Source organism: Heptranchias perlo, chromosome 29 (assembly GCF_035084215.1).
Source record: "Heptranchias perlo isolate sHepPer1 chromosome 29, sHepPer1.hap1, whole genome shotgun sequence".
NCBI classification, from domain to species: Eukaryota; Metazoa; Chordata; class Chondrichthyes; order Hexanchiformes; family Hexanchidae; genus Heptranchias; species Heptranchias perlo.
In genome coordinates this window covers 36,447,118-36,474,533 of record NC_090353.1, presented here as the reverse complement: position 1 = coordinate 36,474,533, position 27,416 = coordinate 36,447,118, and the positions used below count along the sequence as shown (strand labels likewise).

Sequence of the window (27,416 nt, the reverse complement as noted above, 5' to 3'; positions counted from 1 at the left end):
ACATTCCAGCAAACAACAGTATTGAATATTTATTTATTAGTAATTTAAATGGAATAACATCATTTTTAGTTTGATTCTCACAAAGCAGGAGCAGATAACATGAATTCTAATAGTTTCAAAAAAAGTTTCAACTGAAGCACAAAGTTAACCTCATCACCTTTCACTCTGTCCTTGGACTCCATTCATTATAAACACCATCCATTCGTGGCAGGGAATGGATAGAGTTGGGGAGGGCAGGAGGGGCTGGTCCAATATTGAGACACAACCCTGGAGGACAGGGCACTGAGGTTCAGATGTTTCGGTACTGAGGCTAACCTGATAATCAGGGAGGGGTAGTGAATATTCTGGGACCAGTACCATGGGTCCACAACAATATCAAACAAATCTAATAATCATTTTTGTTTTAAAAGATAACGTAATTAGTAAATGGCAATTAGATCAAGAACGGCTACTGGTATAAATCTAATAACAGTGACCGGGGCTAGGGTCAGTATTCGGATTAGTAACCTGGGGGTTACAGAGTCAGGGTTATGGTCAGTAACTGGGGGGTTACATCTACTAGTTAACAACCACTAATTTATATCCATTGCTTAATATCCCTTAGTCAACATCTATTAGTTAATATTAATTGGTTAATATCCTTTGGTTAACATCCATTAGATAACATTGTTTGAAATCTTTTGGTTAACACCCATTGATTAATATCGTTTGTTTATGTCTTTCTGACGACTGGTTTTAGCGAAAAAGTAGATGTGCATTTTACACTTTACACTAATACCTGAGTGATTGTGAAATTAGCAAATGAAACAGAGGAAAATATCCTCCCAGTAATGAAAACAATTATATACACACCCCCTCACACACCCCCTCACACACACCCTCACACACACCCTCACACACCCCCTCACACACACTCTCACACACCCCCTCACACACACTCTCACACACCCCCTCACACACACTCTCACTCACACCCTCACACACACCCTCACTCACACTCTCACACACACCCTCACTCACACTCTCACACACCCCCTCACACACACTCTCACACACCCCCTCACACACACTCTCACACACACCCTCACACACCCTCTCACACACCCTCTCACACACACCCTCACACACCCCCTCACACACACTCTCACACACACCCTCACTCACACTCTCACACACACCCTCACACACACTCTCACACACACCCTCACTCACACTCTCACACACACTCTCACACACCCCCTCACACACACACTCACACACCCCCTCACACACACTCTCACACACCCCCTCACACACACTCTCACACACCCCCTCACACACACTCTCACACACCCTCACACACACTCTCACACACCCCCTCACACACACTCTCACACACACCCTCACACACACTCTCACACACCCCCTCACTCACACTCTCACACACACCCTCACTCACACTCTCACACACACCCTCACTCACACTCTCACACACACCCTCACTCACACTCTCACACACACCCTCACTCACACTCTCACACACACCCTCACTCACACTCTCACACACACCCTCACTCACACTCTCACACACACCCTCACACATCCTCATACTAACACTCACACACACCATTACACACACCCTCAAACTAATACTCACACACCCCCTCACACACACAAACCCTCACACAAACCCTCATACTAACACTCACACACCCCCTCACACCCTCATAGGTACACTCACATACCCTCACACACACACACTCATACTAACACACTCATACACACTAATACCAACACACACACTCTCACTCACATGTATACACACACACACACACACACACACACAGTGGAATCCTGTTATCCTGATCACTGCTTGTAGATCTGCTCTTATAAGGATGAAATTGCCCTTTCTGGAACCACATCCCACCTGAGACAGTATCACTGCAATCGTTTACAGCAGCCATGTCCAACCTGTAACCCTGGGGTCGGATGCAGTCCCTCATTGACCAGGTAATTCAGTCCTATTTATGTTTATATTTCTTGTTTGTTTTATTTATTTGAATTTCGTAGCTTGAAGGTTTGGGAACATAAGAACATAAGAACTAGGAGCAGGAGTAGGCCAATCGGCCCCTCGAGCCTGCTCCGCCATTCAATAAGATCATGGCTGATCTGATCCTAACCTCAAATTTAAATTCATGTCCAATTTCCTGCCCGCTCCCCGTAACCCCTAATTCCCTTTACTTCTCGGAAACTGTCTATTTCTGTTTTAAATTTATTTAATGATGTAGCTTCCACAGCTTCCTGGGGCAGCAAATTCCACAGACCTACCACCCTCTGAGTGAAGAAGTTTCTCCTCATCTCAGTTTTGAAAGAGCAGCCCCTTATTCTAAGATTATGCCCCCTAGTTCTAGTTTCACCCATCCTTGGGAACATCCTTACCGCATCCACCCGATCAAGCCCCTTCACAATCTTATATGTTTCAATAAGATCGCCTCTCATTCTTCTGAACTCCAATGAGTAGAGTCCCAATCTACTCAACCTCTCCTCATATGTCCACCCCCTCATCCCCGAGATTAACCGAGTGAACCTTCTTTGTACTGCCTCGAGAGCAAGTATGTCTTTTCTTAAGCATGGAGACCAAAACTGTATGCAGTATTCCAGGTGCGGTCTCACCAATACCTTCTATAACTGCAGCAATACCTCCCTGTTTTTATATTCTATCCCCCTAGGGAAGGGGCTGTTCTTATTGCCATTGCTTCATTGGTAGATAAATCCTAAATCAGAACCCCAAGATCTGTTCGTATCAGTGACTCGAGATAGTTGCAAATTAATAGGGACAGGGAATTAAATTGTATCATTGGGACTGGAGATTTTATGGGATACTCCTGTGTAGCTATAGAACCAGAAACATTTCCAGCACTGAAGGAGGCAATTCAGCCCATCGTGTCTGCGCTGGCTCACTTCTAGAGCAATCCCAAACTAATCCCACCGCCCTGCACTCTCCCCTGAGCGCTGTATCTTCATTAAAAGAGGCGATGGCCTCAGCCTCAACCACTCCCTGTGACAAAGCATTCCATGGACGGTCGGTGTAAAGAACTTTCTCCTGTCATCTCCCCTCACCCTCATTCAATCGGATAATTAAATTGGCGGTGGATGACAATCAACGGGGATCATGGTGATTTTTCAGTTGTGCCAATCAAAGGGGAATCGAGGGATATGGGGATCGGGCGGGAAAGTGGTCGAAGATCAGCCATGATCTTGTTGAATGGCGGAGCAGGATCGAGGGGCCGGATGGCCTACTCCTGCTCCTATTTCTTATGTTCTTATGGGTTCTTATGTTCAAATGGATCAGACTAACAGGATTCCACTGGGTGTATCTCTACATAGATGGCTTTAGCTCCCTGATTGCGATGCTCTCTGACTAAGTACTGATCTTGGTGTCTTCATCCAATGAATCCCGACTGCCTGGAAAACAGATAAATGTTTAAATCGATTTGTTTTTATTTTTGCTCCGTCTCAGATTGTTTCAATGGTGGTTCACCTCTAGGGTTCACCCTGGGCTATATCTCTGTCCCACATAGTGGGTTTACGCACTGCAGAGTCCATTGTAAACTCACACTCTGCCCTTACTGATTCCCCACCTGGTTCACTAACGTCCTCCAGGGAAGGGAACGAGCCATCCCTGACCCGGCCTGGGCCCACACGGGACTCCGGTTCCCACACCAACGTGGTTGACAATAAATACCAACCTTGCCAGTGTCACAAGAACAAATAAAAAACAATTCCCAACACTTAATCCCACTGTTTTTCCCACTGTACATCTCACTTTCCCCAATGCTCAATCCCTCTATTTTCCAACACTCAATCCCACTGTTTTATCACTAAATATCCCACTTTTCCCATCACTCAATCCCACTGTACATCCCACTGTTTTCCGACTCTGTATCTGAACTATACAGGCCAGAAGGCCCTGACTGTGTTTAGCTGGTCCCAGTTGGAATGCTATAATTGGCCTCAGTGGCTTTTACCTAGAATTGTGAAAACACCTCGGGTTCCCATCCCTGATCAGTATCTTGCGATCGCTGCTTACAAAGTGCCCCAGCGTTAGAGGCAGAAGAGGATCAGGCTGGACTGTGATTCACCCTGTTGCCAAATAGCCTGTAAACACACACTGTCTAGGGCCACACGACAAAAGGTGTCCACTTGGACGAGGGTATGGGGGTTATGTCAAACTATACCCCAGAATGAGTCAGGGCCGAGAGGAGAGGAGGGGAGGTGGGATAAAGTTCAGATTCACTCCAACTATGTGTGTGTGCGAGGGTGGGGGGAGGTGTTTTGGTCAGGTTTCCAATCAGTAACTCCGAAGGGGAGAGAGAAGGAGGGAGGGGGAGAGGGAATGGGAAGGGAGGGAGGAGAGGGGAGGAGGGGAGGGGGAGAAGGGAGGGGGTTACAGGGTCAGGGTTATGGTCAGTAACTCAGGAGGGGGAGGTGAGGGGGGAGGGGGAGGTGGGGAGGGGAGGGGAGGGAGAGGAGGAGAGAGAGGGAGGAGCAGGAGGTGCGTGGGAAGGGGAGGGGAGTGGGGATGGGGAGGAGGAGGGAGGGGAAGGAAAGGTGGGAGGGGATGAGGAGGGGGAGGGAGAGGGAAGAGTTGGGATGGGAGTCAGGAGGGGCAGGGGGAGGTGCAGGGGGGAGGGGAGGGGGAGGGGGTGAAGGGGAGGGGAGGGGAGGGGGTGGAGGGGAGGGGGAGGGGGAGGGGGTTAGCGATCCTCCTCCCCCAGTTACTGACCATAACCCTGATGGCAGCTAGAGGGGGTGAGGAACATGAAAATAATTTGAGGGTGACGATTCACACAATGAAACAGAACCTTCTGGATTTTCCTGCCATTCATTTAAATTTTAATCTAACGTCCAGAAGAAAAATATTCTTCTGGTCCTTACCTGCAGCCCAAGGCCTTCTGCTTCTCCTGCAGAATAGAGCAGTTTCCAGTCTCTTCCTTCAGCTGCTGCCTCAGCTTCTCTGCCTCTTGCTCCAGCTTTGTTTTATTTTCTGGTGGCAGAGATTCAGAACTGCTTATTATTTGATCACCTGCGAATGCTCAGCCTGTAATCCCTCCCTCCCTCCTCCTCCTCTCTGTGAATCTCGAGCCCCGCTCCCAGTATCAGTGGGCAGTGCTTTTTTGCCTCTGAGTCGGAAGGTTGTGGGCTCGTATTCCCACTCCAGAGTCTCGAGCCCCGTAAACCAGGCCGATACTCCTGCTGCCAGTACTGAGGGAGAGCTGCACTGTCAGTAGGTGCCATCTGAGATATTAAACTGAGACCCCCATCTGCCCCCTCAGGTGGATGTAAAAGATCCCACAGCCATTATTTCAAAGAAGAGCAGTGGGAGTTCTCCCCCGTGTCCTGGGGCCAATATTTATCCCTCAACCAACATCACTAAAAACAGATTGTCCGGTCATTATCACATTGTTGTTTGTGGGATCTTGCTGTGCACAAATTAGCTGCCGCGTTGCCCACGCTACAACAGTGACTTCACTTTTTTAAGAAAAGTACTTCATTGGCTGTGATGCGCTTTGGGGCGTCCTGAGGTTGTGACAGGCCACTGTATAAACACCTTTTTTTAAAATAGGGAGACCTGAAACTGCACACAGTACGAGCAGATGTGGTCTCACCAGGACCAAATACAGTGACCTCTCTGGATCTATATGTGATCTACCCCTTGTTTTGCATCCTGACATTCCAGTTCCTTTCTTTTTAAACCATTGTGCTGATGGTTTGAAGTGACCTGCCCACTAAACCCCAAGGTCTCGCTCTGCTCCAAAGTCTCGCTCTGCTCCAAAGTCTCAAGTGCATTCCCATTTAGCAGGTAATCCACATCGACCTTCCCTCTGCTAAATCCCAGAACCATTCGTTTCCCCAGCCACTCGTCAAGATCCTTGTGAATTTGTGTGCGTTGATAGTCAGCAGTTTCAGTGAGAGAAGATTTAACCATCTTCCTCTACTCTCTGCAACTCCCTTCTTAAAATCTCCACCTCTGCCTTTGCTGTTAAAAAACTTCTCAAAACCCATCTCTCCAAACATGTTTTCAGTCACCTCTCCTACCCGTCCCGACACAGGCTCCCAACTCCCTTCCCTTATCCTCTACGAAGCAGCTTGGAACATTTTTCTATGCTCTCCTGGCCGGCCTCCCATCTTGCACCCCTCGTAAACTTCAGCTCATCCAAAACTCTGCTGTCCCGTATCCTAACTTGCACCAAGCCCCGTTCACCAATCACCCCCTGTGCTCGCTGACCTACATTGGCTCCCAGTCTGGCAACGCCTCGATTTTAAAATTCTCATCCTTGTGTTCAAATCCGTCCACAGCCACTCCCCTCCCTATCTCTGTAACCTCCTCCAGCCCTAAAACCCTCCGAGATCTCTGCGCTCCTCCAATTCTGGCCTCTTGCGCAGCCCCCATTTTCTTTGCTCCACCATTGGCGGCCGTGCCTCCAGCTGCCTGGGCCCTAAGCTCTGGAATTCCCTCCCTAAACCTCTCCGCCTCTCTCTCCTCCTTTAAGACGCTCCTTAAAACCTACCTCTTTGACCAAGCTTTTGGTCACCCATCCTAATATCTCCTTATGCTGCTCGATGTCAATTTTTGTTTGATAATCGCTCCTGTGAAGCGCCTTGGGACATTTTACCACATTAAAGTCACTATATAAAGTCGCTGTTGTCAGCATGCTGTTTAACTCATGCAGGAATGACAGCTGAGAGTAATCAAGACCCTCGGCCGACACCCCAGTATCCAGCAGCAGTCACTGGATTGAGTGCTGAGCAGCGGGAAACCTGACCGCTCCTATTCACTGCTTAGCCTGAGAGAGGGGAGACATCGTGTGAATGGAAAGACCCACAGAGTATCACACGGTGCTTCCCCCAGAGAATTAATGGAACAGGCTGCCGCGGACGCCGATTCGCTGAATTCCTTTGAGCGAGAGGTGGACCTGTTTCTGGCTGGGGTGGAGATCAGCTCTTACAAAGGGGAGGTGCCTGGTAATGTTAATCGTGGCCGGAGTGATCTCCTGGACTAGTTTCTATCACCTAAGGGGGTTCGGAATTTTCCAGATTTCTTTCCCCCCCCCCCCGAATTGACCTGCGTTTTTATCTGGGTTTTTTTTTCGCCTTTCCCAGGAGATCACATGGCTTTTGGGTGGGGATGGGGAGTGTGTATATTCTGATACACAAGGCATCGTAATTATACGGGACAGTGTATCTGTTCCTGTCTGTCATTGTTTGTGTGTAAGGTACGAGAGACGGCAGCCCCTTCACACTCTGGGAGAGACAGGGCAACGATGTCACTGAAAACTCGACACTGAGAAAGACTTTAACAGGCAGGACCCTGGATGCTGGGGGCAGCACTCCTCCCACCTCGATGATAAACCATTCGTCGTGGTGGACCAACCCCCAGGCAGTGTAGCTCAACGATACCAACACAATCAACAATTCATACCTGCTTGTGTGTTAACACGTGCGCGTCTGTGTTAGTGTGCAAGTGCGTGTGTAAAAGTGCTGTGTTTATGTACAAAAGCACATGTGTATAGATTTCTTAATGGATGTGTAAAAGTGTCTAAGTATGTAAATGTGTGTGTGGCTGTTTGCAGAAATGTGTGTAAATGTGCGCATATCTGTAAATGTCTGTATGCAGCTGGATGTGCGTCTGTTTTAATGCCTGTGTATAAATGTATGTGTAACCGTGTGTGAATCTGTCTGCTATTTGTGTGTCTGTAATTCGTGTGCAAGTGTGTATCTGTACATGTATGTGTGTGTGAATGTGCTTGTGTAAACACATGTGCGTGTAAGTGTTGTAAGAATATTGGAAATAGGGAAAAATTGGCATCTTTTTCCTAAAGTTACTAACCGGCACGCGCTGCAGGCTGTGCTGCGTATTTTGCTGAGTGTGCTGCGTATTTTGCTGAGTGTGCTGCGTATTTTGCTGAGTGTGCTGCGTATTTTGCTGAGTGTGCTGCGTATTTTGCTGAGTGTGCTGCGTATTTTGCTGAGTGTGCTGTGTATTTTGCTGAATTGTAAACTGTTAACCTTTGACTAGTGATTGATCCATGGCACCCTCTTGCTGGACAAAGCAGCTAGATGATAAAAGAGAAACAAAGCCCCAAAAAAACAGAACATTTAAACATTGAAACATTTAAAGAAATATTTCAATATTCTCAACGAATATACATTCCATTGAGGAATAAAAACTCCATGGGAAAAGTGATTCATCCGTGGCTAGCTAAAGAAGTAAAGAATAGTATTAGATTAAAAGAAGAGGCCGATAATGTTGCGAAGAAGAGTAATAAACCTGAGGATTGGGAGAGTTTTGGAAACCAGCAAAGGACGACCAAAAAATTGATAAAAAGGGAGAAAATAGAATATGAAAGTAAACTAGCAAGAAATATAAAATCGGATTGTAAGAGCTTCTACAAGTACGTAAAAAGGAAGAGAATAGCAAAAGTAAACGTTGGTCCCTTAGAGGCTGAGACAGGAGAAATTATAATGGGGAATAAGGAAATGGCAGAGACGTTAAACAAATATTTTGTGTCTGTCTGCACAGTAGAAGACACAAAAAACATTTCAGAAATAGTTGGGAACGAAGGGGCTAATGAGAGTGAGGAACTTAATCAGTAGAGAAAAAGTACTGGAGAAAATAATGGGACTAAAAGCCAATAAATCCCCTGAATTGGAAGGTAGCAAATGTAACCCCGCTATTCAAGAAAGGAGGGAGAGAGAAAACAGGGAACTACAGGCCAGTTAGCCTGACATCAGTCATCGGGAAAATGCTGGAATCCATTATTAATGAAGTGGTTACAGGGCACTTAGAAAATCATAATATGATTAGGCAGAGTCAACATGGTTTTATGAAAGGGAAATCGCGTTTGAAAAAATTTATTAGAGTTTTTTGAGGATGGAACAAGCAGGGTAGATAAAGGGGAACCAGTGGATGGAGTACAATGGATTTTCAAAAAGCATTCGATAAGGTGCCACATAAAAGGTTGTTACACAAGATAAGGGCTCATGGGGCTGGGGGTAATATATTAGCATGGATAGAGCATTGGTTAATGGACAGAAAACAGATAGTAGGGATAAACGGGTCATTTTCAGGCTGGCAGGCTGTAACTAGTGGGGTGCCACAAGGATCAGTGCTTGGGCCTCAGCTATTTACAATCTATATTAATGAATAAGATGAATGTAATGTATCCAAGTTTGCTGACGATACAAAGCTAGGTGGGAAAGTAAGCTGTGAGGAGGACACAAAGAGTCTGCAAAGGAATATAGACAGGTTAAGTGAGTGGGTAAGAAGGTGGCAGATGGAGTATAATGTGGGGAAATGTCAGGTTATTCACTTTGGTAGGAAGAATAGAAAAACAGAATATTTTTTAAATGGTGAGAAACTATTAAATGTTGGTGCTCAGAGAGGTTTGGGTGTCCTACAAGAAACACAAAACGTTAACATGCAGGTACAGCGAGCAATTAGGAAAGCAAATGGCATGTTGGCCTTTATTACAAGGGGGTTGGAGTACAAGAGTAAGGAAGTCTTACTACAATTGTACAGGGCTTTGGTGAGACCTTATCTGGAGTACTGTGTACAGTTTTGGTCTCCTTATCTAAGGAAGGATATAGTTGTCTTGGAGGCGGTGCAACAAAGGTTCACTAGATTAATTCCTGGGATGAGAGGGATTGAGTAGAATGGGCCTAAACTCTCTGGAGTTTAGAAGAATGAGAGGTGATCTCATTGAAACATATAAGATTCTGAGGAGGCTTGACAGGGTAGATGCTGAGAGGTTGTTTCCCCTGGCTGGAGAGTCTAGAACAAGGGGCATAGTCTCAGGATAAGGGGTCGGCCATTCAAGACTGAGATGAGGAGGAATTTCGTCTCTCAGAGGGTGGTGAATCTTTGGAATTCTCTACCCCAGAGGGCTGTGGATGCTGAGTCATTGAGTCTATTCAAGGCTGAGATAGCTAGATTTTTGAACTCTAGGGGAATGAAAGGCTATGGGGATTGGGCTGGAAAGTAGAGTTGAGGTCAAAGATCCGCCATGTTCTTATTGATGGCGGAGCAGGCTCGAGGGGCCATATGGCCTACTCCTGCTCCTATTTCTTATGGTTTTTTTTATTAATCCAAAGATAGCAACAAGACCAGGACCATGATGGGATAGCTGGACAATGCTCCATTGAAAAGGTTCTTGTGGTTAAATGAATAATGTCAAATCAGGTTGACCATCTGGAATTCTTTGAAAAACAGTGTTGTTAATCTATAAGAATCTTATGAGTGTTGGCCCATATATGGTGTGAGTTTCCGGTCAAGGGGGCATAAAAACCCAACGTCTTTTGAGCTCAGGGCAGAGGATCCAGCGAAGTTCACCCAGCTGTCGAAAGAACACTTAGCTCTCTGAAGACGACACAGCTATCAAATAAACACCTGACTACCGGAACACAACGTCACTGTGGGAAAACTTGAAATGACCACGTTGGCAACTTAATTACGAGCTCTGCCCAGAGATCAAACGGGATAATATTGTTTGATCTTTGTTGTTTAAATATTTGATACCCTTACATGTTTGATTTGACTATTAATAAATGAGACATCGATTACCAATTAGTGTCACCTCCGAATCTGTTCCAGATTGGCGAGTCAGACAGGAAGTGTTGACATTAAATCAAACACCCAAAGGGAAAAATGTTTAAAATTCGACAGACTTGATTCGCTCACAATTTGATCACAAAAGATGTGAATCATTCAAATTCCAGAAGTAAGGTTTCGTTTAGTAGAAGGAATCATGGCAAGTGTCCACGAAATGTTAGAAAAAAAACTAAAAAAAGGAAACTAAAGGGTTCTGAGGAACCTGTGGAATTAATCTCCAAAGTAGTGGAGATGGATGAAGGTTATGAGACGGCCGGAGAACGGGTCAAGGAGCAAGTTTGAAATAAAAAGATGAAGGAGAGAGTTGGTAAAAGGACCTTTATGAGGGCAGCAAACTTGTGTGCACTTAAGAGTGAGGGACGTATTGAACAATTAAAAGGGGAAAATAGGAAGCAGTTAGAGGAATTAAGAGACAGTCAGAAGAAAACAAAAGGTTGAAAGAACGTCTGACCGGTGTCCTTACAATGCTGGAGAGTTTGCAGTTGGTCGCTAAAACTGCGCCAGCAGGGGGGCTACAGAGTCATAAAATATGCGACAACGGATGAACGGACACCGCGCAACAATCACCAAACAGGAGGGTTCCCTCCCAGTCGGGGAACACTTCAGCAGTCAAGGACATTCAGCCACCGACCTTCGGGTAAGCGTACTCCAAGGCGGCCTTCGAGACACACGACAACGCAAAATCGTCGAGCAGAAATTGATAGCCAAGTTCCGCACCCATGAGGACGGCCTCAACCGGGATCTTGGGTTCATGTCACGCTACACGTTACCCCACCAGCGAACAAATGTTATCTGTTTTTAATATAACGGGTCAGTTGCTGTCTTTTCTATGTTTCTACCTCTCTATCTCTGTTTTTTTTTTGTTTTTTTTGGTGATTTGTATATTCGGAGACCTGGCAGGTAACACCTGTCTGTCTGCACACTGATTGCCTTGGCAACGGGCAGTTGAAAAAACTGTCTGTAATCACCAAGCATTGTTCTGTGAATTATAAATGCGATTTCATTTCGAGGATTTCATTTCCACATCGTTCACCTGAGGAAGGAGGAAGCCTCCGAAAGCTTGTGAATTTAAAATAAAATTGCTGGACTATAACTTGGTGTTGTAAAATTGTTTACAATCATAAAATATTACAAGAGAGAGATAGACCTACAGAGAAAAATAGGAGATTAGAGTCGGAACTCGTCGACTGTAGAGGGGGTTTAAGGGAGATTATATGAAGACCCATGAATTCAGTGGACCCCATATGGTGTAAGTTAATGACTCAGGAGTTACGGGGCAAATTGGGCCGATAAGGGTCTGTGGTGCCTGCTGCAACACGAGGAGTTATTGGAGGAACAAAAGGTACAAATTGGAACCCAGACGGGGAAGGAGAGGTCGATTGGAATGATCTGGCAGGAGCAATGGGGATTGAGGGGATTCCAAGGTTGGGAATTTAACAGTCAATTTAATGGCAATTGATACCAGCTCAATTGCTAAATTTAAATGTGAGATAGATAGCTTTTTGGCAACCAAAGGTATTAAGGGATATGGGCCAAAGGCAGGTATATGGAGTTAGATCACAGATCAGCCATGATCTTATCAAATGGCGGAGCAGGCACGAGGGGCTGAATGGCCTACTCCTGTTCCTGTGTCCTCTGAGTACGGAGGGCCCCCCCCTACCTGTGAATGTGATGACCACTAACCAGCGGGTGTAATGGGCAGGGTCACGTGACTGGTACAGTTCAGGAGGAGAAATCAATTTCCCCTCCTGAGACACAGCCTCTGTCCCGGGAGCTAGGATCCATTCAGGACGCGCGAGAGGTGTCTCGCCGGATTAGATATTTGAATATGGCCCACCAGGAATTGTCTAAAATATATCAAAAAAGGATAATATGGACCGCCTGCCAACAAACAATTAAGGTCTCCCTTAACCCCAATATCCATGTCCCCGCCACACCCTCATGGGAGGTTAAACTCGATATTCTGCACATATTGGGTCTGGATCAAATTAATGTCATTAGTTAATGTGGACAAACCACTCGGTCCAGAGGAGCTCCCCCGAGCCTTTGGAAACAGTTTATGGACCTGTTTGAGCTGACTCAACCCAGAGGGGTAGGGGCCCCAAACCAGAGACTCCGAGGTGTTTAAACAGGTCGTCCTGTCTCAGTTACACCCACTGGTGAAGACCGCCCTCGGGGTAACTGTCAATAAAATCACCCAGTGGATGAATCTCTTGGAGGTGGCAATTCAGGCCTGGGAAGCCCTAAGAGACCAAATGCCCAAAGATCCATGGAATAAACAATATCGGCCATAGAGGGACCGGTAGGTTGGGGTAATAGTGGGGGGAGTATGGTCAATGATAGGCGTAATGACAGGTGTTTCCGATGTCAGAAAATGGGCCATCATGCCGTGGGCTGCCAGAGTAATGTAGCGCCCCCTCGGGAGAGGAACAATGGGGGAAATCCGTTCCCAACGCTCCAAAAACCGGGAGGGATAGAACAAAGATTAGATAAATGAATAACCATGACTCTCCAAAAACCAGGAAAGGTGGAACAAAGATTAGATAAATGAATAACCCTCCTGACTACCCAAAAACAGAAACAGACACAACAGTACCAAGAACAGTTGAGAGTTAAGAGAGATCGTATCTGTACAATGACCCAAGCGGGTGGTGATGGAGACGAGGTAGATGGGAAGGGTTGGCAGGGGAGACTGCGAACTGTCGCTCCCCAGACAACACAATGGCACAAGGAGCCGATGATGAGAGTAAAGTAGATTGGGAAGGCTTCGATGAGGACAGCAAAATGGAAGTCGCAGAAGTCAAAGAATCATTGAAGCAAACTCAAAGCGTGTAACGGAGTAAAAGACCAGAAGGGAGAGAGGCAGTCGTCGAGGTTCTAGAAAGTGAACCGAGAGAGAGGCTGGAACTCCTCGCTGGTTCCCCAGTTCCCCCCTTTCCATTCGTTATACTCCAGCCTTCCAGCAACGGAGGAGAAGGAGGAAACTTTTAAACAGGAGAGCCAATACAAGCCTGAGAAATGCCCTTTCCTGCATGAAATTTTAAATCATAACAGAATTGAGTTAAGTCGGAAACATCAGAGATTGAAAATGAAGAAGAGAGATAAAGGTTAGATGATTTAAAACGGGGGGAAAAGTGAAAAGGGAAGATTCCGTCTCCCCTACTGTTACAAGCGACTGGATATTTCTTCAGTGTTTAGTGTACTGTCTCTTTAAGTGTACTGTCTCTTTAAGTGTACTGTCTCTTTAAGTGTGTTGCACTCTGCAGCGTGCAGGCTGCAGCTGGCTCCATTTCCTCTTTTTTCACCAAACTGAAGCAGCGTTCACCCTTTGTAGTGCTGGTCGTTTAATGGAAGTATTTCAAATCGTTGTGTTTTCTAAGCATAGTACCACTGTTAAATTTCTTTTTCTTTATTCGTTCATGGGATGTGGGCGTCGCTGGCGAGACCAGCATTTATTGCCCATCCCTAATCGCCCTTGAGAAGGTGGTGGTGAGCCGCCTTCTTGAACCGCTGCAGTCCGTGTGGTGAAGGTTCTCCCACAGTGCTGTTAGGGAGGGAGTTCCAGGATTTTGACCCAGTGACGATGAAGGAACGGTGATATATTTCCAAGTCGGGATGGTGTGTGACTTGGAGGGGAATGTGCAGGTGGTGTTAGAACATACGAACATATGAAATAGGAGCAGGAGTAGGCCAATCGGCCCCTCGAGCCTGCTCCGCCATTCAATAAGATCATGGCTGATCTGATCCTAACCTCAAATCTAAATTCATGTCTAATTTCCTGCCCGCTCCCCGTAACCCCTAATTCCCTTTACTTCTAGGAAACTGTCTATTTCTGTTTTAAATTTATTTATTTAATGATGTAGCTTCCACAGCTTCCTGGGGCAGCAAATTCCACAGACCTACTAACCTCTGAGTGAAGAAGTTTCTCCTCATCTCTGTTTTGAAAGAGCAGCCCCTTATTCTAAGATTATGCCCCCTAGTTCTAGTTTCACCCATCCTTGGGAACATCCTTACCGCATCCACCCGATCAAGCCCCTTCACAATCTTATATGTTTCAATAAGATCGCCTCTCATTCTTCTGAACTCCAATGAGTCGAGTCCCAATCTACTCAACCTCTCCTCATATGTCCACCCCCTCATCGTCGGGATTAACCGAGTGAAACTTCTTTGTACTGCCTCGAGAGCAAGTATGTCTTTTCTTAAGTATTGTTCCCATGTGCCTGCTGCCCTTGTCCTTCGAGGTGGTAGAGGTCGTGGGTTTGGGAGGTGCTGTCGAAGAAGCCTTGGCGAGTTGCTGCAGTGCATCTCATGTACAGGAAGTCAAAAGAGTTTGGAGAATTATTCTACAGTTGCAGGACTGTGTCCTATTTTATGTCTGTGAGATCTGAGGTCGAAATCAAATGTTTTCTTTTCAATTCGGCAAAATTTCTTTAAATTGAGTTGAAATCTGTCCGAGTCTGGAGCTGCTGTGGTGAAGCTGGCTCCGCCTTCTTCTCAGTCAGTACTGCCATGAAGTTTTAAAATCATGTTGCCTTCTACAGAGTTAGTTCCACATTGGGGACGACTTTGACCCTGTGGGTCTATAGCCGTCCAACGGGGGATCTTAGTCGGTAGCAAAATACAGAGCGTCCAAGACCACAGACTGTTGAGACATCAGGTCAGGGTTGTGTAGGGTGTTCTACTCCCAGTCTCCAAAGAAACTGGAGGCAGAAGAAATAATTCTTTGTGCTTTCTGCACAGATGAAGCAAAATGGATAATGTGATATTAATTACATTTATTATTGGGGAGTATAAAATGACAGGGACTTAGAAACTGTAAAATGTGCCCTAAGTGAATAATGTCCAATTTACAGTATTGTGATAAATGCCCACAAGAGATGTGCAGATAAAACGGGAACGAGAAGTAGGAAGTGAAAGATAACATAATGGGGGTAGAAACTCGACCAGAGGAGGGTATCTTCAGGACAAGACAATTACAGTCGGACCCTGTGCGATGGGTAGGTGCGATAACAGGGTATTGGGAACAGGAATATCAATTTGGAATGGGATAGATGTTCAGACAATAGAGAATGGGATAGATGTTGAGACTATAAAGAATGGGATAGATGTTGAGACTATAAAGAATGGGATAGATGTTGAGACTATGAAGAATGGGATAGATGTTGAGACTATGAAGAATGGGATAGATGTTGAGACTATAAAGAATGGGATAGATGTTGAGACTATGAAGAAGCATACGCGACATTATGAACATACACGGGTCAAACTGGTCAATGCACTAATCCTAAACGCAATCAGTGAGCGAGCACAGGAGGAACAAGATACCGTCTATAACACACACAACACTGCCAAGTTTTTCACTCAGACGCAGGATAAACTAAATGAGATGATACACAAGGGAAATGAGTGAGGAAAGGGAATAGAATGAGCAACCATTTCTCCGGCATACGGAGCAGATGTCCTTTTGTTTATTGATCAAACACTGGGATTTTTGATGCGAGTTGAAGTCCCGGATGTGTTAAGGGACTACGACCCTGTCCGCTGGTATTCGATGGGAAATGGGGAAACAAATGTGAGGGGTGAAGTTCCACCTGAATCAACAATCCGCAATCTGGGGGACGCTCCGATTCACCCAACGGGCCAAGTTAGGGATAAGAGTAAACCTCGATTTTTACCCTATCCTCACCCATCGTGGATATTATGACCCAAGTGTTTCCCGAATTGGCAGAATCACATTCTGTGGGATATTTAGAGGGAGAAGTGTAGAAGCAAAGGGTAAATTCGCTTCAGTTAATGTGTATGACAGGAAAACTGCATCATAGAAGGTGCCCAATTAGGATTGTTGGGTCAAGCAGGGGAGCCGATAGCTGGGCCGATGTGAGTATTCCCTTGCCCCAGGCCTGAGTGCAGACGGTGCAGACATGGTCTAAAATTGAGACTAAAACTTTAAAATGGGAGGCGCAGGAAAAGATGCATGAACGAACTCGTAGTGACGCAAACACAAGAGGCTTGTTATAATTTGCAGTCAGAGATTATTCCCGCTCTGTTAAATTTTTCCTTCTGTATCTTTTGTCTTCTGATTTATGTAATTGAATGTTTGTAGATTTTTAATCACACTAAGAGAAATTGTTCACAGTTTTACTAAGTGCAATCGGGAAGAGATTCAGGTGAACTCACAGAGACAATAGGATCGAGATTAAACAATGCAGAAGCAAATAGAGGGATTACTGAAAGGAAAGAATAGGCAGACAGGGGATGTTATATCAGATCAAGGGGTGTCCCTGGTGAGATTTCACGACTGATTCCCGTGGTAGTTGCAATATCGCTGCTACCTGCTGATGTAAAACCGAGATTGAAAGTGGAATCGATGGGCTTGATCGAGGATGATATGTGTCAGGAATTTGTAAATCATCCGAAGATCGAAGGTATCAGTAAAGGGAAATAGAAGGGATCTGGATTGCTCCAAACACTTCCTGCTATCCCAGGAAAAGTGGATTCTGGTTGTGCAGATGTGATGTTTTACAAAGTGCACGGCCAGCTTGTGGTTTCACCCTGGATGAAGAATCCCCTAATTATACTACTGAATTTGAAAAGGACCAATGTCATTTATTCGGAGAGGAAGGTATTAGGTTACAATTAACAGGAGGCCCAACACAAAAGGCAGCGCCGTATCTCCAGTTTGATGGTTAACGTCTTGCTTTACACCAACCAGAATTACTAAATTGGGGCTAAGATATCGGTGCCTATTTTGGCCACAATGATACAAAATGAAAGTAAACATTACGCTCCAGACAGAAAGCTTATGAGTGGTTGTAAAATTTGGCCGTAAAGTGTACTTGAACATGCTATCGGGAACATTAGATGGAGGCGGGGCTGTTTAGGACTGACAGGGCAACTTAAGAAGTTCCTGATTATACAAATCCTGGTTACCACATCCCTCAGAGTGTCTGCCTGCTGGGTCCACAGTGGGTCTCGGAGTTAAAACAGAATGTGCGTCATTCCAAACCATTCCCCCATTGGACCAGATTGATTAAATAAGTGAGGGGTCGAAGACTTTGTCTTCTCCTCCTCAAGGTGGGGAATCTTTAACAAGATCGGAAATAGGGAAAAAGTGACATCTTTTTCAGAATACTACGCACCATCATGCTGTACGGGCTGTGCAGCTTATTTTGCTGAATTATAAACTGTTAACCTTTGACCGGTGATTGACCCCGTCACCCTCCCTGCTGGACAGAGCAGCAATGTGATAAAAGAGGAACAATGACCAAAACAGACATTAATCCAAAGATAGCGACAAGACCAGGACCTTGTTGCGATAGCTGGACAATGCAACCTTGAAAAGGGTCTCGTGATTAAATGAGTAACATCAAAACATCTGGAATTCTTTGAAAAACAGCGTCATTAATCTATAAGAATTTTATGAGTGTTGTCCCATATATGGTGTGAGTTTCCGGTCAAGGGGGCATAAAAACCCAACGTCTTTTGAGCTCAGGGCAGAGGATCCAGCGAAGGTCACTCTGTCGAGAGAACACTGAGCTCTCTGAAGATGACACCGCAGTCGGAAGAACAGCTGACTACCGGAACACGACCTCACTGCGGGAAAACTTGAAATGACCACATTTCCAACTTAATTACGAGCTCTGCCCAGAGATCAAACGGGGAAATATTGTTTTGATCTTTGTTGTCTAAATATTTGATACCTTCACATGTTTGATTTGACTATTAAATAAATGAGACATTGATTACCAAGTGGCGTCACCTCCGAATCTGTTCCAGTGTGTGGGTCACACTGCTAGTGAGCGCCGAGTGTTCGAGCTGCTTACCTTCCAACGTCTTCTTCTCCTCTGCCAGATGCAAATGTTTTATCTGTGCATTGACCAGTTCCTCCTGTTTGGATGCAAAGCAATTAAATTGTTACAATCGGACAGGAGTGGGCCCAAGGCCTGGTGTTAGAGTGGGGCAGGAGTGGGCCAAGGCCTGGTGTTAGAGTGGGGCAGGAGTGCGCCAAGGCCTGGTGTTAGAGTGGGGCAGGAATGGGCCCTAGTCCTGATGTTGGAGTGGAGCAGGAGTGGGCCCGAGGCCTGGTGTTAGAGTGGAACAGGAGCGGGCCTGAGGCCTGGTGTTAGAGTGGAACAGGAGTGGGCCTGAGGCCTGGTGTTAGAGTGGGGCAGGAGTGGGCCCTAGTCCTGGTGTTAGAGTGGGGCAGGAGTGGGCCCGAGGCCTGGTGTTAGAGTGGGGCAGGAGTGGGCCTGAGGCCTGGTGTTAGAGTGGGGCAGGAGTGGGCCTGAGGCCTGGTGTTAGAGTGGGGCAGGAGTGGGCCTGAGGCCTGGTGTTAGAGTGGGGCAGGAGTGGGCTCAAGGCCTGGTGTTAGAGTGGGGCAGGAGTGGGCCCTAGTCCTGGTGTTAGAGTGGGGCAGGAGTGGGCCCGAGGCCTGGTGTTAGAGTGGAACAGGAGTGGGCCCGAGGCCTGGTGTTAGAGTGGGGCAGGAGTGGGCCCGAGGCCTGGTGTTAGAGTGGGGCAGGAGTGGGCCCTAGTCCTGGTGTTAGAGTGGAGCAGGAATGGGCCCTAGTCCTGGTGTTAGAGTGGGGCAGGAGTGGGCCCGAGGCCTGGTGTTAGAGTGGGGCAGGAGTGGGCCCGAGGCCTGGTGTTGGAGTGGGGCAGGAGTGGGCCCTAGTCCTGGTGTTAGAGTGGAGCAGGAATGGGCCCTAGTCCTGGTGTTAGAGTGGGGCAGGAGTGGGCTCGAGGCCTGGTGTTAGAGTGGAACAGGAGTGGGCCCGAGGCCTGGTGTTAGAGTGGGGCAGGAATGGGCCTGAGGCCTGGTGTTAGAGTGGAACAGGAGTGGGCCTGAGGCCTGGTGTTAGAATGGAGCAGGAATGGGCCGAGTCAGACAGGACACTATCAGCATCAGATAGTGTCCTCACGATCAGGGGTTTGAACCGTCGTAACCTTGAAAACTTTTACTGAGTTTGCCTCGACGTTCACTCTTTCCCAACTACTGTAGAACAAAACCAACTCACTCAGCCTTCCCTCACAACGTACATTCCCCACACCCAGAATCATTTCCATTCTCTGCCTCTAAGGATGTATCCAATTAATACCTTCCCTGTGAATCAGTGATGGGGTCTGATCCATGCCTTGTACTCACACAGTGCAACCTCTTCTGGATTGGTAATGGGCCTGTAAAAGGCTCATGAATTTCAATATAGATAAGTGTGAGGTGATGCATTTCAGTAGGAAGAATAAGGGGGCCACACACTCCTTGGATAATAAGAGTCTAAATAGGGTCGAAGAGTAGAGGGTTCAGGGGGTACAGATACACAAATCACTAAAAGTAGCGACACAGGTTAATAAGGCCATAAAAAAGCAAACCAAGCACTGGGATTCATTAGAGGGATAGAATTGAAAAGCAGAGAAGTTATGTTAAACTTGTACAGAACCTTGGTTCGACCACACTTGGAGTATTGCAAACAGTTCTGGTCTCCATATTATAAAAGGGATATCAAGGCACTGGAGAAGGTACAAAGAAGGTTTACTCGGATGATATCAGAACTGAGAGGTTATACCTATCAGGAAAGATTGAACAGGCTGGGGCTCTTTTCTCCAGAAAAGAGGAGATTGGGGGGGTGACCTGATAGAGGTCTTTAAGATTATGAAAGGGTTCGATAGGATAGACGGAGATAAGATGTTTCCACTTGTGGGGAGACCAGAACTAGGGCCATAAATATAAGATAGTCACTAATAAATCCAATAGGGAATTCAGGAGAAACGTCTTTACTCAGAGAGTGGTGAGAATGTGGAACTCGCTCCCACAAGGAGTAGTTGAGGTGAATAGTGTAGATGGATTTAAGGGGAAACTGGATAAACACATGAGGGAGAAAGGAATAGAAGGATATGCTGATAGGGTGAGATGAAGTAGGGAGGGAGGAGGCTCGTGTGGAGCATAAACACCGGCATGGACCAGTTGGGCCGAATGGCCTGTTTCTGTGCTGTACATTCGATGTAATTCTATGGTAACAGTCCCTCTCCTTCATGCAGAACAGGAACTGCTGTGTCTGGGCAACAGAGAGAAGGTCACAGGTTAAATAAACAGCCATTGCCAAGAGGAAGGAGGAAGCTCTCAGACTGGGCTCCAGATCACAAATAGTAAACACCAGCAATACCCCCTTTCCCCCAGGGGGTGAGAATGGAATGAAAGGCAAGAGAATAGTCACGAGCTTTTCATTCTGGAAATAAACATAGGATGAGGGGAGCTGGATTTGAATGGTGTGAGGCCACTGTCGCAGTGAAACTCCCAAAGGGGTTTGATAGTCACACAGGACCATTAAAATGTCAGCAGTGGCTCAGTGGGTTGCTCTCTCACCTTTGAGTTCGGAAGTTGTGGGTTTGATCCCCATAATCTAAGCTGATACTGAGGGAGCGCTGCACTGTCGGAGGTGCTGTCTTTTGGATGAGATGTTAAACTGATGTCCCATCTGCCCTCTCAAAGATCCCATGGCCACTATTTTGAAGAAGAGCAGGGGAGTTCTCCCCAGTGTCCTGGCCAATATTTATCCCTCAACCGACACCACTAAAACAGTTTATCTGGCAATTGTCATGTTGCTGTTTGTGGGATCTTGCTGTGCACAAATGGCTGCTGTGTTTCCTACATTACAACAGTGACGACACTTCAAAAGTACTTCATTGGCTGTGAAACACTTTGGGACGTCCTGAGGATATGAAAGTTGCTATAGAAATGCAATTCCTTACTTTTTAAACTGTGGGAAGAAGTATATTGAACGATGTTATCAAGGAAGCAATTGAAGAGCATTCAGTGGGAGTCAACCCAATAAACATCCGAGCCAACTCGACTTTAAGGAAAGGAAGTCGTGTCTAACAAAGTTATTGGGATTTATTCCTTCTCTCCCCCACCGTTTTCCTTCCTCTCCTGAAGGTGCTGACCCTGCACAGGGTCCAGTTCCAAAGGCCTCAGCCCGACCTAAGTGACCATACTCCATGTGCCTTGGCTTTGTGATGCTTCATCCCCAAAAAGAAAGGTCGTTCCAATTTAGGTCTCCCATCACCCCCTGAGCTCGCTGACCTACATTGGCTCCCAGTCCAGGAACGGCTCGATTTTAAAATCCTTGTTTTCAAATCCCTCCGTGGCCCTCGCCCCCTCCCTATCTCTGTAACCTCCTCCAGCTCTACAACCCTATGAGATCTCTGCACTCTGCATTCTGGCCTCTTGCTCATCCCCCGTTTTAATCGCTCCAACATTGGCGGCCGTGCCTTCAGCTGCCTAGGCCCTAAGCTCTGGAATTCCCTCCCTAAACCTCTCCGCCTCTCCCTCTTCTCCTTTAAGACACTCCTTAAAACCCACCTCTTTAACCAAGCTCGTGGTCACCTGTCCTAATATCTCCTTATGTGGCTCGGTGTCAAATTTTGTTTGATAATCGCTCCTGTGAAGCACCTTGGGACGTTTTACTAAATTAAAGGCGCTATATAAATGCAAGTTGTTGTTGTAAAGTTCCTTCTGCACTGTCCCATCAAACACTCCCAGGGCAGGTACAGCACGGGTTAGATACAGAGTAAAGCTCCCTCTACACTGTCCCATCAAACACTCCCAGGTCGCTTATTTCTTTTTCAAGTTATTCTCTTCCCCTCCTTATCTCTCTCCTAAGTGTATTTTCTTCATACGTGAATCTGGACAGTGAACTGGCTATTTGACCATGGGGCCTTCACTGCCAAACCCATTCTTGTCCCGACTTGACGCCCACAGATGAGCCCTTTTTGTGGCAGGGGGTCATTGTAGTGATTGGGAGTTGGATCCCTGGCTGTCTTTCCTTCTTCCTCGCCCAGGGATACTTCATTGACTGAAATGCCCCGACTCAGCACAGGCTGAGAATTGAACTGTCGGGGTCTTCCTGGTCTATTTGGGCCACAGTCTCACTGAGATTAATCAGCCAAGCCATCAGGAGGGGCAGCTCCTCCACACTTATGCACTCACCCTTTCACTGAAACAGGACACTGATGATATTCGGTCGGAACCCGGGTTGAGGAAGGAATCAGTTTGCCCGTTTCTGGTGTTAGTGGCCGTCAGTTGTCTCCTCAACTTATTCCGTTCCTCCAGGAGCTGCACCTTCTCGGTCAAGTATTTCTCTACGTCCTCTTGCAGTGACGACTCCCTTTTCCTGAATTGGTCCGATTGGGCCGCTGCCTTCTGCTCACATTCCTCGTTCATCTTCTCCAAGATCCCGATCCTCGAGCTTTGTTCATTGTTTTGATGCCACATCCCTTTGATCATTGCGTCAAAGCGGTCGACCTCCCGCTGGACCTCTCTCTGAAAGTTTGAAGATAGCGGTGTGCAGTTGACCATTATTTGCTCCAATTGTCTGTTCAGATTTTGGTCATAGCCACCTATCCGTTCAGTGAGTCGTCTGAAGCTTGCTTCATAGTTAGTTCTAGCAGCACCCATCATCTTCTGGAAGTCCCTGCTTAAGGATGTGCAGTTCCCTCTGAGATCTTCAACCTGTTTAAGCAGCTCTCTCTTCTGACTGTTGAGTTTCGTTTCTTCCAACACGTGTTTTGCCTGCTTGAGTTCGTTCTCGGCCGCGATATCTGCGAGCTTCTTCTGGAGCATTGAGTGGTTTGCTTGCAAGATGTCGTATGATCTCGTCACGTCCAATCCTCTGTTCAGGTTGGGGCCTGGAGTTATGAAAGATGTGGTGACATCGTTAACATTCTCGTCACAGCACTTTTCTCAAAGCGATTTTTAAAGCCAACAGTTTCAGTATGCAAAGCATTGTGGGAGCACGCAACAGAGCAGTGCATGGTGGGAGCACGCAACAGAGCAGTGCATGGTGGGAGCACGCAACAGAGCAGTGCATGGTGGGAGCACGCAACAGAGCAGTGCATGGTGGGAGCACGCAGCAGAGCAGTGCATGGTGGGAGCACGCAACAGAGCAGTGCATGGTGGGAGCACGCAGCACTGCAGTGCATTGTGGGAGCATGCAGCACTGCAGAGCATGCTGGGAGCATGCAGCACTGCAGTGCATTGTGGGAGCATGCAGCACTGCAGAGCATGCTGGGAGCATGCAGCAATGCAGTGCATTGTGGGAGCATGCAGCACTGCAGTGCATGGTGGGAGCACGCAACAGAGCAGTGCATGGTGGGAGCATGCAGCACTGCAGAGCATGCTGGGAGCATGCAGCAATGCAGTGCATGGTGGGAGCATGCAGCACTGCAGTGCATGGTGGGAGCATGTCCCGTTGTAATGCATTGTGGGCACAGGATTGTGAACCAGTGTACTTCATTGGCCCCGTGCAGTGCAAAGTGCGACAAAGGGCCACAATTTGCTGGAGCGGGGCATCGAACCGCTTCTGCCATTCGTTAGATTTGCCTTTGCACGTTTAGGTTTTTAAATTTTACGCGTGGCGACTTGCTGAAAGTGCGAGGTGATAAAGGGGCAGTGGGGGAAAGAGGGCATCTGGGACCTGAGTGAACAGGGCACGCAACTGGGTATCTCATTCGCCAATCAGATTGACGGATTGTGAAATTAACAGCGCAAGGACCGAGAAGGAAATGTAAATTAGAGAGGGTGAATTCAACGTCAAATCAGGTACAGAAAGAGAAATAAAGAGAGGGAAAGAAAGATTGGATTGAGAGAGAGAGAAAAAAGACAGCAAGGATAAGTAAAACAAAATTTAAAATTTTACATTTTTAAAATCTCCAACAACAATTAAAACCTGAAGGAATGAGACCCCACACTTGTAATATTAACTTTCAGCGCCAGAGAGGTTGACTGGCAGTAATTAACACTTATCACAGTATTAAAAGGAAACGTAGGCGGGAATGGACAAGACTTAACTTTCTGTGGCGAGTTCACTTCGTATCTATCGTGAAAATACAGGAACGTCACGCAGTTCAATGTATTTCAACGGTGGCGCAGACGGCGAGATGCCTTTTTCACAAAGCTAACAGCGGAATGGTGTGTCTCGGACAGCAACTTTTGGATATCCGCGTTTAACCTCGCATCTGCCCCTCGCCTGAAGTTGCTGGACCATTTGTGCATAAATAACGGCCAATGCCATTAGCCTCGCCGTTATTTTGACAGCAAAATCTGGGCCAGTGTGAGGTCCTCTAGGAACATAGGGACAGGAAGAGACCATTCAGCCCCTCGAGCCTGTTCCGCCATTCCATTAGATTGTGGCTGATCTGTATCTTAACTCCATCTATCCTTGGTTCCGTAATCCCCTTTGCCTAACAAAAGTTTATCAATCTCAGTTTTGAAATTTTCAATTGACCCCCGGCCTCAACAGCTTTTTCGGGGAGAGAGTTCCAGATTTCCACTCCCCTTTGTGTGAAGAAGTGCTTCCTGACATCACCCACTGGCTGTAGGTCAGAAGTAACTGAGTTTTATGTTTTCGAACAGTTCAGTGACTTACCTTCAATACAGGGGAAGGAACGAAGAATTTTGCGTACATCGGTGATGTTTAGCAGAGCATTCTGTCAGTGGAAAGAAACCAGTGTTATTATCTCTTCACACTGCATGTTACCCTAACAATGTTGTTCCTTGTCCTTCTAACTCACCCTTCAACTTTTAAAGGTGGAAGAGACCAAGTCAACTCTTCCCCCAAAGAGAGAGCTCAGTCTGCCTTTCTGGATAGGACACCATCAAAGTGGGAATAGGAGGAAAGAAGAGGAGGCAAACCAGGTCGTGGTGATTAGATGCTTACGAGCCTGGGTTTTAAAAGCCCTTGGATTGTAGGAACAAGGAAAGACTGTGGGGGAAGAGATCCTCAGGCCAAATGACCTCCTTCTGTGCTGTAACATACTATGATTTGGACTCGAGAATCGGAAGTGCAATTTCAAAATTTGCGGACGACACCAAATTGGGGGGTGTAGTTAATAGTGAGGAGGACAGCGACAAAATACAAGAAGACATTAATAAACTTGCAAAATGAGTGTGTTAATGGTGAATGAATTTCAATATAGATAAGTGTGAGGTGGTGCATTTTGGTAGGAGGTATAAGGGGGCCACACACTGCTTGGAAAATAAGGGTCTGAATGGGGGAGAGGAGCAGAGGGATCTGGAGGTACAGACACAAAAATCACTAAAAGTAACGACGCAGGTTAATAAGGCCATAAAAAAAGGCAAACCAAGCATTTCTAGAGGGATAGAATTGAAAAGCAGAGAAGTCATGTTAAACTTGTATCGATCCTTGTTTGGACCACACTTGGAGAGCTGTGAATGGTTCTAGTCTCCGTATTATACAAAAGATATAGAGGCATTGGAGAAGGTGTAAAAATGGACGATACCAGAACTGAGAGGTTATAATTATCAGGAAAGACTGAACAGGCTGGGGCTCTTTTCTCTAGAAAATAGAAGGTGGAGGGGTGACCTGATAGAGGTCTTTAAGATTATGAAGGGGTTTGATAGGGTAGACATAGAGAAGATGTTTCCACTTGTGGGGGAGTCCAGAACCAGGGGCCATAAATATAAGATAGTCACCAATAAATCCAATAGGGAATTCAGGAGAAACTTCTTTACCCAGAGAGTGGTGAGAATGTGGAACTCGCTAACACAAGGAGTGGTTGAGGTGAATAGTGTAGATACATTCAAGGGGAAGCTGGATAAACACATGAGGGAGAAAGGAATAGAAGGATATGCTGATAGGGTGAGATGAAGTAGGGAGGGAGGAGGCTCATGTGGAGCATAAACACCGGCACTGTGCTATAAATTCTATGTAGTCACTGTTGTAATGTAGGAAATGTGGCAGCCAATTTGCGCACAGCAAGATCCCACAAACAGCATTGAGATAAATGACCAGACAATCTGTTTTTTAGTGACGTTGGTTGAGGGATAAATATTGGGCAGGACACCAGGGAGAACTCCCCTCCTCTTCTTTGAAATAATGCCGGGGGATCTTTTACGTCCACCTGAGAGGCAGACAGGGCCTCAGTTTAACGTCTCATCCAAAAGACGGCACCTCCTACAGTGCAGCACTCCCTCAGTTCTGGCACTGGGAGTGTCAGCCTGGATTTTGTGCTCAAGTCTCCGGAATGGGACTCGAACCCACGACCTTCTGACTCAAGAGTGACGGCCACTGAGCCACGACTGACACCTAATAGGTTGCGTTGGACCCACTGAACCATCGGGAAAGCTACGCGGTTGGGAATTGTTAAAGGGAAGACTTGCCTTTTGGTTGTTGCAGTTGTGCAGCATCTTGTTGATCTTTTCCAGTTGGGTAGAAAGGTTACCATTCCTGTACTGACCAATCCTCAGGTCCCTCCTCAGGCCTCGGACTAACCCGTGAAGATTGTTGATGTCATTGATGAGCTTGACTGATTGGTTCTGGGTACTCTCCAGGCGACTCTGCTGGCTGCTGTGGTTGTTCCCGTAGGTCATGAAGAGGACGAGCCCCATGATTATCAGCAGCTGGATGATGCTGGTACTCAGCAGAAAGTATTTGACATAAGAACCGCAGCTATTGGACCTTTCCCTCCCGTAGTCCCTGCTATCGTAGCCCAGCTTCCTCAGTGGGTAGCTGTTGTGGTCCATCTTCAGATCCTCGCACTGCCGAGCTCCTGGGCCAGACGGTGAGCAGCAACAGAGTACAGGAAGGGAGGGGGCACCCGGTCACAGGACAACTCCACTTTTATAGAGACACGATTTGCCAGCCGAGTCTCCCTGTCTCGAGAGAGGCTGCAAGAGTTTCATCCGGTGTCATGCGTCAACACACTTTGTCTGTTTATTTTATCTGCCTCTCAAGCTCCTTCCTGGACGTCT

At 46.7% G+C, this 27,416-nt stretch overlaps 1 protein-coding gene across 1 annotated transcript; it reads right to left on the bottom strand.

The window, feature by feature from the left end:
- Nucleotides 1–14: 14 nt before the first annotated feature.
- Nucleotides 15–27,416, bottom strand: plvapb (plasmalemma vesicle associated protein b). Its single transcript, XM_067968551.1, is given in 8 exon segments — nucleotides 15–3,444; nucleotides 4,918–5,026; nucleotides 18,475–18,538; nucleotides 22,635–23,332; nucleotides 25,072–25,132; nucleotides 26,826–27,193; nucleotides 27,196–27,268; nucleotides 27,270–27,416. Coding segments are annotated over 8 exon segments (1,473 nt in total). The 5' UTR covers nucleotides 27,348–27,416; the 3' UTR covers nucleotides 15–3,422.